Consider the following 19,413-nt stretch of genomic DNA (forward strand, 5'->3'; position numbering starts at 1 on the left):
TAAAATATATATTTTAGATATTCTACAAGTATTCAAGACGCATTAATCTGAAGCATTCATCGTCCGATTATAAAGCAACAGATCGGCAGAAAGTGAATAACAATTTCACTATACGATCACGATAAAGACAATCATCCAATAAAGGTGAAAACGCGATTCACCCAAAAGACAATCTAAAGATAGCAACCACCTTCTACAAATCGGCAAACATGAACACAGAATAATGTAAGAAGTTATCGAAAGTGATCCGAAAAAGAACCTGACGAGGTCTTATGGATTGCTAAATAATAACTTAAAGACTGGCCGACGTTAAGAAGTCGGACCAAGTCAACCCAAGTTATAAGTAAACCCTAGAAAGAAGTCTGGCCAACCCTAATAAAGAGGATTACTTTAACTTAGAAGGGCCCGACATGACAAAGTCAGCCCAAAATGAAAAGTTATAAGAAGTAGTCCCTGAAAGAGACCTGACAAAGGTCCAAAAAAGAGGACTACAAAAATAACTTAGAAAGAGGACGACACAAAGAAGTCGACCTCCTACAAACAAGTTATAGAAGTAATCCCTGAAAGAGACTTGACAAAGGTCCAAGAAAGAGGATTACAAAAATAACTTAGAAGAGATCGACCTAACGAAGTCGACCTCCTACAAACAAGTTATAGAATTAATCCCTGAAAGAGACCTGACAAAGGTCCAAGAAAGAGGATTACAAAAATAACTTAGAAGAGATCAACCTAACGAAGTCGACCTCCTACAAACAAGTTATAGAAGTAATCCCTGAAAGAGACCTGACAAAGGTCCAAGAAAGAGGATTACAAAAATAACTTAGAAGAGATCGACCTAACGAAGTCGACCCCCTACAAATAAGTTATAGAAGTAATCCCTGAAAGAGACCTGACAAAGGTCCAAAAAAGAGGACTACAAAAATAACTTAGAAAGAGGACGACGCAAAGAAGTCGACCTCCTACAAAAACCAAGTTATCAAAGTAATCCCTGAAAGAGACCAGACAAAGGTCCAAAAAAAAGAGGATTACAAAAATAACTGGAAAGAGGACCAACGCAAAGAAATCGGTTATGAAGTACTAAAAATACAAGCAAGAGCGAGAAAACCGAAAAAGCAAGTTGGACCCACAACCTCACAGGATCCAAGCTACAAAGTACCAAGCAATCCAAAGAGGTCAAGCCGCAAGATTCCAACACTCTCAGAAAACAGAAGAGATACCAAGTTAAGCGCAAAAAAACATGATAAATCTACAAAGTTATAAAGCCTCAGAGGTCATCAAAATTTACCTAAAAAGGCTAGCAAGCTACTTTTGTTTTTCAAAAGTAAAAGTTGCTATGCAAGCAACTAGAAAATGTCAGCAATTAGCAAAACAAAGTTTAAGAGCCCACAAGCTGGGCCAACTACATAAATATCCAGAGAGAGATCAGCAAACATCAGGAGCCTTCTTGGCAGCATCAGGACAAAGAGAAGGAGGGCGAGTTTGAATAGGCACAGCATCTACAGTCCCATCTTCTCGGTTCAGAATCTGGCAATCCGGATCAGACACAACCGGAGGAGCAGAGGAGGTCGACACCTTGGCAGAGGACACAGGGGGGATCAACGTCATCATCACCCTCGTCATCAGGGACAATCTTGCCATCCCTGACAACATTATCCAGGCTGAAGAGGGAAAGGTCGGCCTCGGGAGCAATGACCCGAACTTGCTCCTTCAGGTTCTTGTACGCAGCAGTCACGCTGCCAACGAGATGACCTTGAAGCTCAGAATAATCTACCCGGGCACTCTCCAGCTCCCCCCTCAGGCGCATCACCTCCCGATAAGACGTAACGTAACTATCCTTATGCATCATAGCCGCATCCTCGGCCAGCCTCACAGAAGCCGCCAGGGAAAGGGAACTCGCCTTCTCAGTCTCCAAATCCTTCTCCAACTTGGCAACTTTTACCTCAAGCTCCTCTTTAAGGCCCTTCATCCGATCGAACTCCTGCTTTGCCTCCTCCATAAATTCTTTGGTGGCATGGAGAGGAAGATTCTGGGCAGTTTGGTACAGAGTAGCTCCCATATACGCCATCTTAATGCTGTTTTGGGTCATGAATTCCAGATGGCGAAGGATGGACACATCATCCATGGGAAGGGCACCGTAGGGACCAATTTGCTGATCCACGAACTCAATTGCATTAAAGTCAGGAGCATCAAGGTTAAAAGGCTCAGCTGTTTTCTATTTCTTATTGGGAGGAATGCCAGAAGAAGCGACAGAAGTCAGGGGAGGATCAGCCAGACGAACTCGGGGAGTGGGGATCACCTTCCTCGCCCCAGGAGAACTCGGCATGGACGGCTTCACACGCACTTCGGAAGATCCCTCCCCAGCCGCTTTGACCAAGATATTTTTGGCAGCAGTTGCCTTCTGTGCTCTTTTAAAAGCCTTCATAGACTCATTATTCTTCATTGCCTCTGCAAATAAAACACAACAGTAAGAAATTAAGCTGCAAGTCGGAAAGGCATTTACAAGCAATATAAATAGATAATAAAGGGAACGCAAAATACCCAGCTCAGTGTGAAGAAGAGAGGGATTGGTTAAAAATTTCTTTGTATCAAGATAGGGAGGTTGACCCCAGTGTTCTTCCAAGACAGTCACAAAAGCCCGCTCAGCCTCATCCAACATTTCCCACGTGTATCTGGACACTCTCACATCTTTCTGCCATTCCAAGGGAAAGGCGGGCTATTCATTCTCATCTAGAAAAAAGGGCCGAGCTCCTTCAACAACCCGGACCTTGAAAAAGTAGTTTTTAAAATCATAAAATGATTCGTCAAATATGGAAAAGACCTTCTTTCCCTGGGAAGATCGAAAGGAGACCCAAGCTGCCTTCTTTTTTACCACTCCAGGCTTCGTCAAGACAAATAGATAGAAGAAGAGAGATTGCGAGGGAGGAATACCAAAACTATGACACAACAATTGAAAAATTTTTATGAAACCCCAGGAATTAGGGTGAAGTTGAGAGGGAGCAACATTACAGGACCATAATAGGTCGGTCTCAAAATCAGTAAAGGGAAGGGTGATACCCAGCTGACCAAAGAAGAAGTCATAAGCATAGAAAAAAGGGCGATCTCTAGCAACCCGAGTAGAGAAACAAACTCTTTCTTCAGAAGAAGGAGGGACAAGTTCATAATTCTTCTCATCACCAGGATTACTACAGACCCTATGAAACTGCCTAAGCTGTGCGCAAAACTCAAAATCAACCAAAGAAACACACATAAGAACCATTGAGTCCACCCAATCGGCCATGCCCTCGGGAACCTGGGAAGACATCTCTACAACGTTATTGCGAGAAGACATGAGGCCAACTAAATCCTACAATAAGAAAAGAAGATTGGATTACTAAAAAACATCCCAGACAAGGGGCGAAACAACTCGACAGACGAACAAACAGAAAAGGAAAAAACCCCAAGACTCAAAACAAAGTCCTGGGGCATCCTTTGGAGGCAGTAACAAAGCAAGGTTTCAGGAAATCTCTACAGTTTACGTCCCGGCACTCATCAAACAAAGAAAATAAAGGTTTCAAATGAAACAAAGGAAGTAAAAACACAAAGTCATCTAAGTCACTACCTTTCTACAGTCTATCAACAAAAAGCATTGTCAAACATCAAAAATGCCAAGCAGAAAAATATCAAAGATGCAACCTTTTTCAGAATCAAGCAAAAACCATCGAAGGCGCAAGCAGAAATGGCGACAACATGCAAAAGCCCTAAAAAAGATTCAGGCAACAAGAAAAGCAAAAGATTCGCACAAAAAACGAAGAAATTCCAGAACATGCAACAATCAGGCACAGTAAAAGCAGAAAGATCCAAACTTTCTCGGAGCAAAAACCAAACTTTCTAAAACCAGACATATAAAGAAACAGAGGAAGAAAAATCAAACCTGGAGAATAGAAGAAAACCTCGAAAGAAAGCTGAAGAGCAGAAGCAACAAAGCCACCCCTCGAAGCGGAAAACTGCGAAGATGGAAGGAGAAATCTGGAAATCGCCCCTCTTCCATAGAAAGCAGTAGCAGAACAGACGTTGTGGAAGGAACTACGAACTCCAGGCAAGAAACAGAAAATGAGAGAGTAAAGGGAGAAGTTACGAAGAAGAGCGAAGAAGAGAAACTGTTTTCGATTGAGAAATTCAAAATAAAAAGCCAAGAGAAAACGGGGCAATTAATACCAATTAATAAAGGTATTAAACTCTCTCACGTTCCCAAGAACAAAGCGCTGATATAAAAGTGCGCGCTTTTAGAGAAAAACGTTCTACATTTAAAATATTCTACAAAAGGAAGAAATCGACAAAATGCTTGAGTTCGGCTTTGTCAGAGAAGGACCGAAGTCAAAGACTGGAACTCAACAAAAAGACCGAGCTCAAGCAGGGACACTGTTCATACCCTGGGTCGAGCTACCCGACTTGGGATGATTGGCGACAAAGCGACCGACCTCTTCAGGTTAGGCTACCCGACCTCTTCTCAAAGAGGTCGGGCAAATCAACAGGAAAGCCCAATAAAGGGCCCAAATAGAGGAACACGACCCAAATCCACAGGCCGTCCAAGCCTATAGAGATAAGGGCGGTTCCCTTGAAGATAAGCTGACCTCAACTCAAAAGAAAAATATAAGATAAGATAACTAACTTATCTTATCTAAAAAGGTCACAGTCACACCATTATAAATACACTGGAGCACCCAGGTATAACTCATACTCTGATTCTACTAAAAAACCTGCTTAATACCCGTGCTAACTTAAGCATCAGAGTCTCTTGCAGGTACTCCCCACCCTCTAGTGGCCAAGGATCAGCAGTGCAGCAAGTCCAACAAGTCAGACACAATAGCTCCGGCGTCACCAGCCAGCCGGACACGCCATCTCCGACCAGTATAGAAGATCTCATCCGAGATCGACCTCCAGTTTTAGGTAACCCTCGGAACAGGAGGCAACCCATGTTTTACATGCTTTTAAAGTAGTTAATAAAATAAGGTTCATGAAATTCAAATCAACTTTGACATATCCTTGAATGCAACATATAGTGAAGAACAAGTTTGGTGTTCAAGGCACACTAAGAGAACATGAATGCAACTCATAGCATGTCACTCTTAACACCTTGAACAAATCTTCTTACACCACAGTGCCACAAACTAAGATTGGTGTCACCAATGTTGCATACATGGACATTTAGTTGGTTAGTTGGTTTGCACTCATGAATAGCAATTAGTAACTAGAAATAAAAAAATTTTAAAAAGTAGTTACTCTTTCTCTTCTTTTTTTTAAATTTTACCGCCACTTTCCACAATTTTATAAATCATATTTCTTTTATTTTGTAGGAGAATTAATGGGACAATTGAAGGAGGATTCGGACACCACAAAAGGAGAGGACTATACACATGTCTTCAAGGGGATTGCATTGGGAATTGTTGCTATGAAACATTGGAAGAAGAACAAGCTTGGAAACTGAACCAACCCCATCATAAAGTTGATGATCCTTGTGCTCATCCATTACTAAACCCCATCCGTCCATCACACAACCACCCCATCAATCCACACCTTTTATTCACTCATCACTTTCCTATATAAGTGATTCTTAGTCCGTACTCCCCTTCACATTCCAATTCCCATTCTTTATACTTCACACCTTCGGAACCCAAACCCCTTCATCTCACCCTATCCAAATCCAACCGAATTCCACCATTTATTCACAACCCCTCAACACTTTCACACATCAACTCTTACTCATGGCATCATCGAGCTCCAAGAGGCAAAAGAGAAAGGAACCGGTTGAGGGCAGCCCTTTTGATGAAGGGAAATTCAAAACTGCATTCCATGAACTTGAATTTGAAAGGATAAAGCTCAAAAAGATATTGCCTGAGTTAACATTCCAGTTCAACGAGGATGAATGCCCACAGATTCGAGAGAAGATCGAACAAAGGGGTTGGCAAAGGCTCACGAACCCAGAAGCAAAGATAAATGCAAACCTCATCAAAGAATTCTATGCAAATGTGGTCAGAGAAGACAAAATTAAGGCCCCCACCTTCAAAAGTTATGTGAGAGAAACAGAGGTAGACTTCAGCCCCAATGCCATAACGGGGGTTCTTCAGCTGAAATCGCCACATTTTGATGAGCCCAATTATCACCTAAGAATAAGTAATGGCCCCAACAATGATGAACTTGAAAAAATTGTGAATGATATGTGTGTTATAGGATCTGACTGGAAAAGGTATTTGGATAAAAGACCTCGGTTCATCAGGAGAGGAGACCTCATCCCGGAAGCCAAGGGATGGTTTGAGCTCGTGAGGAGATCTATCCTCCCAGCTGCAAACAATTCGGAGGTTAAAACTACTCGAGCTACTATGGTACATTTCTTAATAAAAGGTGGAGGCATCAATGTGCACGAGATTATAACTGAGAGGATTCAAGAGTCAGCCGAGAAGAATGATCCAGGTGCTAGACTTTGGTACCCCAGCACCATCCTTAGACTGTGCATGAAAGCCAAGGTAGTCTTCGAGGACAGCAATCCAAGTTGGGTGAATCCTGGAAGGTCAGTCACGCTATAGCGAATAACTTATGTGGCACCCGCCCAACAACAAAGAAGACCTCAAACAGGGAAGAGAACAGCACAAGAGGGGCCTCACCGAGAAGAATCTCATCAAGAAGAATACCAGCAAGAAGAGTACTATGATCCAACCAACATCAACTTGAATCACATTCACGGAGCCATTGAGGAGCTAGCAAGGAGTTATATGGAGGGACAAGAACAACAACTGCACATTCAAGCCCAAAGGATGAATCGTCAAGAAGAACTACTTTCTAATTGGATGAATCAACAAGGGGAATGGCAGAAACAGCAAATAGAGCACTACTCTCAGCTCACTCAAGCCATCAATCAAGTGACTGAAAGGTAAGAGCGTCAAGACAAATGCCTTCAAGAACTCAACCAACGACAGCTAGCTCAGACGAAGGCATTCAATGAGTTCAGCGTACTGAATGAAGGACGGCACTTACATAGGGAGGAGTTCAACATAAACACTCAAGCCAAGTTGAACTATATGTCTGGTCATATACATAATCTGTACTCTGCAATCCCTAGGTATGATGAAGTCCAAAAAGAGCTAACAAAACAAGAGGAAGGAAGGTGAAACAGTAGAAGGAAACATTGAAAAAGAAGATGGAAGATGCTGGCTTCTGGAAAAAGTTTATTGGAAAAGGAAAGGGAAGTGGGAGTTCAAGCACTCAATAAAAACACAAAGAGGACAAACAAGAAGGAGTACGCAAACAACCTCATGAGTAAAAGGTGGTGGAGTTCCCTCATTGTCCCCTCTTTTTTTTAAGTTTTAAATAAGGAAAATTATGTATGAGATAGAACATGCTTCCATGGTAGTTTAGGTTTTTCAATGCTATCTTTAGTATTTTTCCTGCCTTTTTCATATGTGTGCTAGTTCAAGTCACCTATCTTCATCTGCATCTTATTTATTGTATGTTTGTCCTTTTAAGTTAAATAAAAAGAGATGTTATGAAAGACCAGAGTGGAGTTCAATTTGTGGAGTAAGTCCTTAAATTTGTGGTGTAGTAATCACTTAGCTAAGTTGGTTCACCAACAAGGTGGGAAGGCAACTATCTGTCCTGAATCATATGCTTGAATCACACCCCATGAGACTAGCTAAATAATAAGATCCCAGTAAGAAAAAGGAAAAGAACACTAAGAGTTGAAAAAGAAAGAAAGGTAATAAAGAATAAGGCTAGGCACCAAGGGCTTGAACCTTGAGGGATGTGTCTGTGGTGCTCTTGTACCAAGGATCTGCTTGGATGAATAAGTTCTTAGGAGTGCTTCATCACTTGGTAACTTGGTTTAACTAACCCGGGATTATCAACTAAAAATCCACTATCAAGAGCAACCTTGCTACAGAACATTTAGTAACCCAAAGAGGTGCTGGACACCAAGACCTCAAGGAAAGAAAATAACAAACCATGTGCCTGTGGTGTGCATGTATGGGGGAGAGAGACTTGAGGGAGTAAGTCCTTAGGGGTGTTTCAACACCTAGCACCTTGAACCAACTGGTTCGGGAGTGTTGGCTGAAAACTTATCTTAAAGAGTCGCCCTCTCACAGAACACTTAGCCTAAGGATGCAATAAACCTTGGAAAGACAAAGGGATCAATAAATAACAATCTCAAAGGGTGCCATCAAATGAGTATTCCAAGGCATGATAAAGGTCTGAAAGCCAGTAAAGGAATGAACCTAAGTTGCTATGCATGAAACCCCATAAAACCAAGGACATGACTTCCACAAGAATGATTCATTCATCTTGTCATTTTATTCATCATTTTCTTGTTCTAGTACTTGCTTAGGGACAAGCAAGCTTTAAGTTTGGTGTTGTGATGCCAGGGCATTTTGGCCAGTTTCACTGACCTTTTCTTTATGGTTTTAGGGTAGTTTCATGCACTTTCTTAGGAAATAAGCAAGTTTTGGGTAAATAATCACTTACATCTTGATTCAAGCAAACATTATGAATTTTACATGATTTCATGAGAATTATGCATGAATTAAATGACAAAATTGAATGATGCATGTCTCATAACTTGGATTAGAGCTTTGATGCACTTTATTGCTTGATTTCAGGACAAAGGAAGCAAGGAAAAACCACGATTAGTAGCCACGTTAGTCTAGCTAACGTGACCACTAACGTGGAATGGAGGCTAGCTTGCAACATTAATGAGAAAAGTGATTGCCATTAATGCCTTCGTGAGCCATCATAGCCCACGTTAGTTGCCACGTTAACTATGTTAACGTGGAAGCTAACGTGGAAGAGAAGTAGAACTCCAACGTTAGTGGTAAAAGTAAGTGCCACTAACGTTCGAAAGTGGCAGCTGGCCACGTTAAGAGTCACGTTAACTGGTGCACGAAATTGTGATCTCAGGCAACGGCGCCAGAAACTCTGTACGCACGTCTTAATAAATCGTTTTTCATTCACAACTTCGATACAACTAACCAGCAAGTGCACTGGGTCGTCCAAGTAATAAACCTTACGTGAGTAAGGGTCGATCCCACGGAGATTGTTGGTATGAAGCAAGCTATGGTCACCTTGTAAATCTCAGTCAGGTGGATATCAAAAGGTTATGGAGTTTTCGAAATTAAATAATAAGTAAACATAAAATAAGTATAGAAACACTTATGTAATTCATTGGTGAGAATTTCAGATAAGCGTATAGAGATGCTTTCGTTCCTCTGAATCTCTGCTTTTCCGCTGTCTTCATCCAATCAGTCTTACTCCTTTCCATGGCTGGCTTTATGTAAGGACATCACCGTTGTCAATGGCTACTTTTAATCCTCTCTAGAAAATGGTCCGATGCGCTGTCACTGCATGGCTAATCGTCTGGAGGCATCACCCTTGTCAATGGCTGCATCCCATCCTCTTGTGAAAATGGTCCAAATGCTCTGTCACAACACGGCTAATCATCTGAGGTTCTCGATCATACTGGAATAGGATTCACCCTCCTTTTGCGTCTGTCACTACGCCCAACACTCGTGAGTTTGAAGTTCGTCACAGTCATTCAATCCCAGAGTCCTACTCGGAATACCACAGACAAGGTTTAGACTTTCCAGACTCTCATGAATGCCGCCATCAATCTAGCTTATACCACGAAGATTCTGATTAAGAGATCCAAGAGATACTCATTCAATCTCAGGTAGAACGGAAGTGGTTGTCAGGCACGCGTTCATAGGGAATGATGATGATTGTCACGTTCATCACATTCAGGTTGAAGTGCGAATGAATATCTTAGAAGCGGAATAAGTTGAATTGAATAGAAAAATAGTAGTACTTTGCATTAATCTTTGAGGAACAGCAGAGCTCCACACCTTAATCTATGGAGTGCAGAAACTCTACCTTTTGAAAATACATAAGTGAAAGGTCCAGGCATAGCCGATTGGCCAGCCCCCAAACGTGATCAATAGATCAAAAGCTAATCCAAAGATGTCAAATACAATAGTAAAAAGTCCTATTTATACTAAACTAGTTACTAGGGTTTACAGAAGTAAGTAATTGATGCATAAATCTACTTCCGGGGCCCACTTGGTGTGTGCTTGGGCTGAGCTTGAATGTTACACGTGCAGAAGTCATTCTTGGAGTTGAACGCCAGGTTGTAACATATTTCTGGCATTCAACTCTGGTTTGTGACGTGTTTCTGGCGTTTAACTCCAGACAGCAGCGTAGAACTAGCGTTCAACGCCCTTTTACGTCGTCTAAACTTGGCCAAAGTATGGACTATTATATATTTCTGGAAAGCCCTGGATGTCTACTTTCCAACGCAATTAGAAGCGCGCCATTTTGAGTTCTGTAGCTCGAGAAAATCCATTTTGAGTGCAGGGAGGTCAGAATCCAACAGCATCAGCAGTCCTTCTTCAACCTCTGAATCTGATTTTTGCTCAAGTCCCTCAATTTCAGCCAAAAAATACCTGAAATCACAGAAAAACACACAAACTCATAGTAAAGTCCAGAAATGTGAATTTAACATAAAAACTAATGAAAACATCCCTAAAAGTAACTAGATTCTCCTAAAAACATACTAAAAACAATGCCAAAAAGCGTATAAATTATCCGCTCATCACAACACCAAACTTAAATTGTTGCTTGTCCCCAAGCAACTGAAAATCAAATAGGATAAAAAGAAGAGAATATACTATGAATTCCAAACTATCAATGAAACATATCTCCAATCAGATGAGCGGGACTTGTAGCTTTTTGCCTCTTGAATAGTTTTGGCATCTCACTTTATCCATTGAAGTTCAGAATGATTGACTTATATAGGAACTCAAAGTTCACATAGTGTTATTGATTCTCCTAGTTCAGTATGATGATTCTTGAACACAGCTATTTTATGAGTCTTGGTCGTGGCTCTAAGCACTTTGTTTTCCAGTATTACCACCGGATACATTAATGCCACAGACACATAACTGGGTGAACCTTTTCAGATTGTGACTCAGCTTTGCTAGAGTCCCCAATTAGAGGTGTCCAGGGTTCTTAAGCACACCCTTTTTTTTGCTTTGGACCTTAACTTTAACCGCCCAGTCTCAAGTTTTCACTTGACACCTTCACGCCACAAGCACATGGTTAGGGACAGCTTGGTTTAGCCGCTTAGGCCAGGATTTTATTCCTTTAGGCCCTCCTATCCACTGATGCTCAAAGCCTTGGGATCCTTTTTATTTACCCTTGCCTTTTGGTTTTAAGGGTTATTGGCTTTTTGCTCTTTGCTTTTCTCTCTTTCTTTCTATTTTTTTTCGCCATTATTTTTTTTTCTTTTTTTTTCTGCAAGCTTTGTTCTTTGCTGCTTTTTCTTGCTTCAAGAATCATTTTTATGATTTTTCAGATTATCAAATAACATGTCTCCTTGTCATCATTCTTTCAAGAGCCAACATATTTAACATTCTTAAATAACAACTTCAAAAGACATATGCACTGTTCAAGCATTCATTCAGAAAATAAGAAGCATTGTCACCACATCAATATAATTAAACTAAGTTCAAGGATAAATTTGAAACTCATGTACTTCTTGTTCTTTTGAATTAATACATTTTTCATTTAAGAGAGGTGATGGATTCATAGGACATTCATAACTTTAAGACAAAGTTACTAAATACTAATGATCATGTAATGAAGACACAAACATGGATAAGCACTTAACATAGAGAAAATGAAAAACAGAGAATGTAAAAACAAGGAATGAGTCCACCTTAGTGATGGTGGCGTTTCCTTCTTGAGGAACCAATGATGTCCTTGAGCTCTTCTATGTCTCTTCCTTGTCTTTGTTGCTCCTCCCTCATTGCTTTTTGATCTTCTCTTATTTCATGAAGGATGATGGAGTGCTCTTGATGTTCCACCCTTAATTGTCCCATGTTGGAACTTAATTCTCCTAGGCAGGTGTTGATTTGCTCCCAATAGTTTTGTGGAGGAAAATGCATTTGAGGCATCTCCGGGATCTCATGGTGATGAGCTTCATGCGTCTCTTGAGATCCATGAATGGGCTCTCTTGCTTGCTCCATCCTTTTCTTAGTGATGGGCTTCTCTTCCTCAATGGGAATGTCTCCTTCTATGAAAGCTCCAGCTGAGTAACATAGATGGCAAAAAAGATGAGGAAAAGCTAGCCTTGCCCCAGGAGAGGGCTTTTCGGCTATTTTGTAGAATTCAAGGGAGATGACTTCATGAACTTCTACTTCCTCTCCAATCATGATGCTATGAATCATGATGGCCCGATCCACAGTAACTTCAGATCGGTTGCTAGTGGGGATGATGGAGCGTTGGATAAACTCCAACCATCCTCTAGCCACAGGCTTGAGGTCCAGTCTTCTTAATTGAACCGGCTTGCCTTTGGAGTCAATCTTCCATTGACACTACAAGAAAAACACCCATTCAGGTACATTTGAAAAGTGTAGCCAAAAATGAAAAAAAATGATGCCTTAGGCTACGGCTATGCTTTTTGGGGTGATTCCTATTCGGCCGTTGCCTATTCTCAAAGGCTATACTTTTCTGCACCAAAGGCTACGCTTTTGGCATTTGAGAATAGGGTACGCTTTTCAAGTGATGCTGTTCAGGACCAAAGACTACGCTTTTCAACTTCCATTTTTGTCAGAATAGGCTACGCTTTTCAACACTACTGCATCACCTGTAAAGTGTAGCCACATTGTATACCATGACTACTTTTTATAAGTGTAGCCTTAGGTCCCTCTTTTTTTTTGTATACCTATAACTACTCTATATAAGTGTAGCCTTTTGTTCCTCTTATATATAAACAAAAATTTCTAATAGTTTTTATCTAAAATATAATATTTGAGAATATAATTATATATAATCTTGTATTTTTAATTAAATTAGTTAATTATTATAAAATAAAAATATACATATATAATAATACCATACAATAATTTTTAAATAATAAAAATTATCCTAAAACAAAATATAATTATATAATGAACCAAAAATATTGGGATAATCATAATTTCGAGTATTCATATATCTCAAACTAGAATAAGCATACTCATATAATGTACTTAGAGTTTACTACTACTAAACTAGGAATGACCAAAATATTATATCATATAAATGTATCTTCTAATAAAAGACATCATCATCAACCATACATCTTTCAATTTCGAACACTCTATCTTTGCCAATAAACTATCATGATAAATATCTCAATCTTCATTCACATCTCCAAAATTATCCTGCATAATTATATAAAAAAATGATTATCATTTGAAAAAAATGCAACAAGAAAAAAATAATTAACATATTAATCTTCTCACTATAAGAAAATCACTCATTCAACTACAGTTGAAAAGTCAAATTGCAACTTCAAAAATAACAAAACAAGCAAAGTGAATTTACACATGAATTCTGCACTCTAACAATCAGAATTTTCGGCATCATCATCATTCAATTAGTCACAACCTCAATTCTAACATCCTAATTCTTACCTCTTTTTGTAAATTTTCAACAAAATTCTGACAACACTTTAATCAAATTTACATGATCCACTATTGCAATAGAGACTTTGTTAATAATAACAAAGAACAACATCTAGAAGATTATAACATGTCAATAGATATTTAGATCAAGCAAATGGATCAATATTCAAATCAATCTTAAACTTTAACATCGTTAAAAGTTTTCAGGTATTTTGAATGCATATCACTTACTTATAAAGGCAGTGACGAAGACTGGGCGAGCAGAGAGCAGATCAGCATTGCGGTGTTCCCAGTTCCAAATGGAGACTCAATCTGAATCATTGGCGGTTACCATTCATGGAATGCATCAGATGCAACTGGATCTTAATGCTCAATCTGCAGCAAATCAATAATTCATCATCATAATAAATAACTTCAAACAAATTCACTACCAAATCGAGAATCAAATAAACATGCTAATTGTGTACATTCCAAAAATAATGTAGAAGCCATGTCACACCCCTAATTATTGCCTGCATTCATATTACATTACATATAATACTTTTGCAACTCAATCAAACTCAGTTTATTAATAGAGAACTATGATTGGAATCTTAAATTGGAATGAACAAATTAAAATAAAAACTGGACATATCAAAGCTGCATCCTCTGGTAATTATTAGAACCAATTGACCAACTCTAACTATGCCAACAATGGCCTCAACCATTAAAATTTGAAGGACTTTAAGCAGTGAATAGCTTTGGTTGTAGCTCTCTTCATTTCCCTTCAAATAAAATATCATTCAATTAAGTCATTTTCTGAAAATACTAATTGCAAGTCTTCAGTGTCTCTATAAACTTGAACTAGAACTGCAGCCTTGTACACAAACATCCCAAATATGACCGGCACAAGTTGAAATGAACGATATATATTAATGCAAATGAGAATGTGTTCTGTCTAGTAATGTGCACTTCAAATATTTTATAGCATAAATTTCAAATTTTACCTGAAAATCAAAGAAATCATTGGTAAAATACTGATGGGACAGAACCGAAATACCATAGATTGCTGCTGGAATCACAAGCCTTGGAAATGAAAGGGACATGCTACAAGCATTTATCAACAACTCCAATGAATCTTCTAGGTCCTCACTTCTTATACCAAGCTGCTATTTTCTTCTCATCCACATAGAGAAGCACCTACTTGAAAAGAAATCACATTCGCTATAGAAAATTAAATAATGCAAATCAAACCTGAAAATGACTCCAATCTCATAACTCACAGCAGCCTCCACATCATAAAGCAACAATAAAAATCATTGAGAGATTCAAAGTTACAATAAATCCTGCCACAAAGTATACTAGTAAAAAGGTTTCCTTTTAGTCACAATTTAATATACCCTTCCCAATTCCCAAAGACGCCCTTCCTATAAGAAATATACTAGCAAATTCAAAGTTAAAAAGTTACTCAATAATCCCTAAAGACAACTCTAAAATTGGAACCAAAACTCCAACTCTGTTTGGCACTAAGGAATCAACTTGCTTTACTTGTAATCAAGCATTTCTTATAGCTGTCTTGTGTAAAAAAGTTAAATTAAAATAAGGTAGGTACATAGCTTAAAGGATTCCAAACCAGCTAACATGCTCGATAAGCTTATCAGCAAAGAACATAAAATTAAATGCAGGATAGCACGATGAACCTAAACAGTATTAAGATCATTACTGGATCATATCAATCCTCAGAGAAAGTAAGCAGCAGGCTGATCTTATGCTACCTGACCAAGACTAGCAGTGGCTATTGGCCGATCTTCGAACTCCCTAAACAGTAAGCTAATGGAAGCTCCCAATTCACTCTCAATGAAGCTTTTTGCTTTCTTTGGAGAGAAGGCAGGGACCTTGTCCTGTCAAGAACAATCTTATATTCAGAATACATTGATCTAAGAATCAACACTTACCATTTCATGTCAAAGAATCTATACCTGCAACTTTGCTAGCTCATCCACAAATTCACGTGGAAATAGATCTGACCTTGTTGATGATAACTGCCCAAGCTTGATGAAAGTTGGACCAAGCTGCAACACACGCTCCCTTAACCACGACGCTGTTTTCCGCCTTCTGATTTTCTAAATAAAAATGTAACCAAACAAATTCCAATCAGCAAAAAACAAACACAAGTAAAACAGTCTTATGTCTGAATCTGAGTGCTGCAAGAAAGTTAAAATTGGTTTTCTAGCAGCACTAATTAATGAAGTGTAAGAACCAACCTGTTTATCTTCTGTGAAGCCTCTAATATATGCCCATTTTGCATTGTCCAATAGAACCCGAATACGCAAAGAAAGCACAAAAGACCAAACATCAATAGATCTCTGCCAAGAACTGTAATTCTCATTAGCCCAACTGAAGCCTTCGCCCGAGGGCAAAACCTTGAGCTCCTCCAGCGGTGGAAGTTCTTCAGAGGTTCTTGATTTCACTGCCTTGGTCAAGGGGGGGTTAACATCTCTTTTTACAATAGTTGCTACTCCATTAACATTTTGTTTTGCACCATTCACTGTCTTCACCTTATTATATGACAGTGTGCTTCTCTTCACTACCTCACTTGAGGGTACCATTCTAACAACTTTTCCATTGGTACCATACTTTGAATTTGATGCAGGCAATTCTGTCTGACGCATTACAACCAGGAACCTGGGATATGCATCATTCTCTGATGAATCACGCTGTCCCCTTTTATTCTTTGGAAACTTGGGATTCGAAATGGAGGATGAGAAGCTGAAGGAGTTTGGTGTTCTTCTATGATTTGTCAACTTTATATGGTGACAATAGCAACCATGCAAAGCCATTCTTATTGATGAATTAACCCTTTAAGAAGCATCAGTATAAACAAACAAGACTTAAAGGATGATTAGGTGAATGCATCAAAATCAAAATCCAAAATAATTTAACAAGACAGAATTTATCATTAGCTGAATTTTTATAGCATATTTTTATTCAGTGTCGCAGCAACAAGCTTTGTACAATTTAATTGGGGTGAACATGATTTTGGGGTTATAAGATAGAACATGTAATCAAATAACTAAAAATAAAAACTCACTTATTACTTAGCTAAACTAATATACCATTACTATTTGATAATAATAATAATAATAAGGTTATTCACGTTGACTCAAATGTTAACATAAGATACATGTGTCCACATCTTAATAACATGATACATAACAGATATTGATTTATTTAGATTCCAGCAATGATGTTTACCAGCTAACTTGTTCCATCATGGACACTATTCTTTGCTGATAAGCTTCTGGAAGTGATTCCAAACCAGCTAACATGCTCTTATGTCTTATCCATGATTCAATTCAATTTAATTCAACCTAGTGTTCTTCATTCACATTAATCATATATGATCTGTTAAACACAATTTTACAATGAAATAATATGTTGAACTGATTATGGCGAGATATATGAGCTGGTATTAATCAACCCAATTAATTAGCAGATGGATCAAAATCGAATTGAGAAAAGTAATCCAAATAGAAACCAGAACCTGAAGAAGAGGTTTGGGGAGATTGCAGCAGAACTTTTCAAAGGAGAAAATTGCATCCGCACCCTTGTCGTCGAAAACGGCACTAATGAAACGCCTGCAGAGACATCGAAATTGAAATTGAAATTGAAATGAGAATGAAATGAAAGTTGGAGAGAGAGCGGGGTTGGGAGTACGAACAGGAAGTAAATTGTAGAAGCCGAAAGTGAGGACAGGAGCACGGCAAGCCCTAGCAGCGGCGGCGGCTTCAATTGACCCCAGGAGCGACCATAGTGCACGGCGGAACAGCCTCCTTCTCTCTCGCATCGCGTCTTCGTCCTTTCTCTCCATTTAGTCTGCGAATCATCTTTCTCTCTCTCCTCTGGACTCCCTCCTCCACGACGGTGATGGCGGCGGCTGCAGCGGCGTTGCGGCGGTGACCCCCTCTCACTCTCTGGTCTCTCGCTCATGCTCTCATCTCTGTCTTCCTCCTCTCCTCCCTCTGGTTCACTCATTCACTCGGATCTGGGTGTGTGTGTGAAAGGGTGCGTGGCGAAGGTGAGTTAAGGTTAGGGTGAGTTGCGAAAGTGAGGGTGCTGCCGTGCTGGAACGTGAATGTGATTTAGTGATAAGGAGGAAAAAAATTACTAAGTGTTGTGGGTGTATTTGGCTCTAGATACATTAGGCATCACTTTTAAAACGCACCCAAAATTTAACAAATAGGCTACCTTCTAAAAGCGCCTTCTTTGATAGAAAAAGTGAATCTATAGATATCAACCTACGGCTACGCTTTATAAGTGATTTCTATAATACCTAAGGCTACATTTTTTAAATGATGCAACAATTATGTATCCTTTTCTCTTATAAAAAGGCAACACGGAGAAAAGCGTAGCCTATTCATTTCAAATGTAGTTTAAAAAAAGTGTGGCTGAATGGCTATTTTTCTTGTAGTGTGAGCTCCTTCCACACATATGTCCATGAGGACTTGGTCCAACCTTTGATTAAAGTTCACCCTTCTAGTGTAGGGGCGTGCATCTCCTTGCATCATAGGCAAGTTAAACGCCAACCTCACATTTTTCGGACTAAAATCTAAGTATTTCCCCCGAACCATTGTAATATAATTCTTTGGGTTTAGGTTCTTACTTTGATCATGGTTCCTAGTGATCCATGTATTGGCATAGAACTCTTGAACCATTAGGATGCCGACTTGTTGGATGGGGTTTGTTAGAACTTCCCAACCTCTTATTTGGATTTCATGTCGGATCTCTGGATACTCATTCTTCTTGAGCTTGAAAGGGACCTCGGGGATCACCTTCTTCTTGACCACAACATCATAGAAGTGGTCTTGATGGGCTTTGGAGATGAATCTTTCCATCTCCCATGACTCGGAGGTGGAAGCTTTTGTCTTCCCTTTCCCTTTTCTAGAGGATTCTCCGGTCTTAGGTGCCATCAATGGTAATGGAAAAACAAAAAGCTTATGCTTTTACCACACCAAACTTAGAATTTTGCTCGCCCTCGAGCAAGAAAAGAAAGAATAGATGAAGAAGAAGAAGAAAATATGAAGGAGAGGAGGGAGTGGTGTATTCGGTTAAGAAGAGAAGAGAGGGTTGTGTTGTGTGAAAATGAGGAAGAATGGAGGGCTATATATAGGGAAGGGAGGGGGGTAAGGTTCGGCCATCTAGGGTGGGTTTGGGTGGGAAATTGATTTTGAATTTTGAAGGTAGGTGGAGTTTATGAGGTGATTGGTGAAGAGTTTTGGGGAAGAGTGTTTATGGGATTGTGTGAAAGAGGGGTGAGAAGAAGTGAGTGGAGGTAGGTGGGGATCCTGTGGGGTCCACAGATCCTGAGGTGTTCAAAGATTTACAACCTTGCACCAAATTAGGCATGCAAAATGCCCTTGCACACAACTTTGGGCGTTCAGCGCCAGATTGGTGCTTGTTCTGGGAGTTGAATGCCCATTTGTTGCCCATTTCTGGCGTTGAACGCCAGAACCATGCTTGTTCTGGGCATTCAGCGCCAGCTCTTCTCCAGGGTACAATTCTGGCGTTCAAACGCCCAGATGCTGCCCATTTTGGGCGTTCAGCGCCAGAACCATGCTCTGTTCTGGCGTTGAACGCCAGCCAGATGCTTCTTACTGGCGTTTAAACGCCAGTAAGGTCCTCCTCCAGGGTGTGATTTTTCTTCTGCTGTTTTTGATTCCGTTTTCAATTTTTATATTTATTTTGTGACTCCACATGAACATGAACCTAATAAAACATGAAAGAACAAGAAAAATAAAATTAGATAAATAAAAATTGGGTTGCCTCCCAACAAGCGCTTCTTTAATGTCAATAGCTTGACAGTGGGCTCTCATGGAGCCTCACAGATGTTCAGAGCATTGTTTAGATTTCCCAACACCAAACTTAGAGTTTGGATATGGGAGTTCAACACCAAACTTAGAGTTTGGTTGTG

At 39.7% G+C, this 19,413-nt stretch overlaps 1 protein-coding gene across 2 annotated transcripts; it reads right to left on the reverse strand.

Annotated features, from left to right (window-relative positions):
* Positions 1-13,090: 13,090 nt before the first annotated feature.
* LOC112732654 (protein ACTIVITY OF BC1 COMPLEX KINASE 7, chloroplastic-like) lies at positions 13,091-16,808 on the reverse strand. Of its 2 annotated transcripts, XM_072212246.1 has the most exons (7): positions 16,698-16,808; positions 15,707-16,301; positions 15,422-15,565; positions 15,166-15,343; positions 14,450-14,642; positions 13,695-13,838; positions 13,091-13,220 (listed from the first exon to the last, which is right to left on the reverse strand). In XM_072212246.1, exons 1-4 carry the CDS (start codon positions 16,769-16,771, stop codon positions 15,209-15,211), a joined length of 948 nt encoding a protein of 315 aa, XP_072068347.1. In that variant the 5' UTR covers positions 16,772-16,808; the 3' UTR covers positions 13,091-13,220; positions 13,695-13,838; positions 14,450-14,642; positions 15,166-15,208. The 2 variants fall into 2 exon arrangements, with proteins under 2 accessions (XP_072068347.1, XP_072068346.1); XM_072212245.1 differs by having other exon boundaries at positions 14,450-15,343.
* Positions 16,809-19,413: the final 2,605 nt, after the last annotated feature.

Source organism: Arachis hypogaea, chromosome 13, assembly GCF_003086295.3.
Source record: "Arachis hypogaea cultivar Tifrunner chromosome 13, arahy.Tifrunner.gnm2.J5K5, whole genome shotgun sequence".
Lineage (NCBI taxonomy): Eukaryota > Viridiplantae > Streptophyta > Magnoliopsida > Fabales > Fabaceae > Arachis > Arachis hypogaea.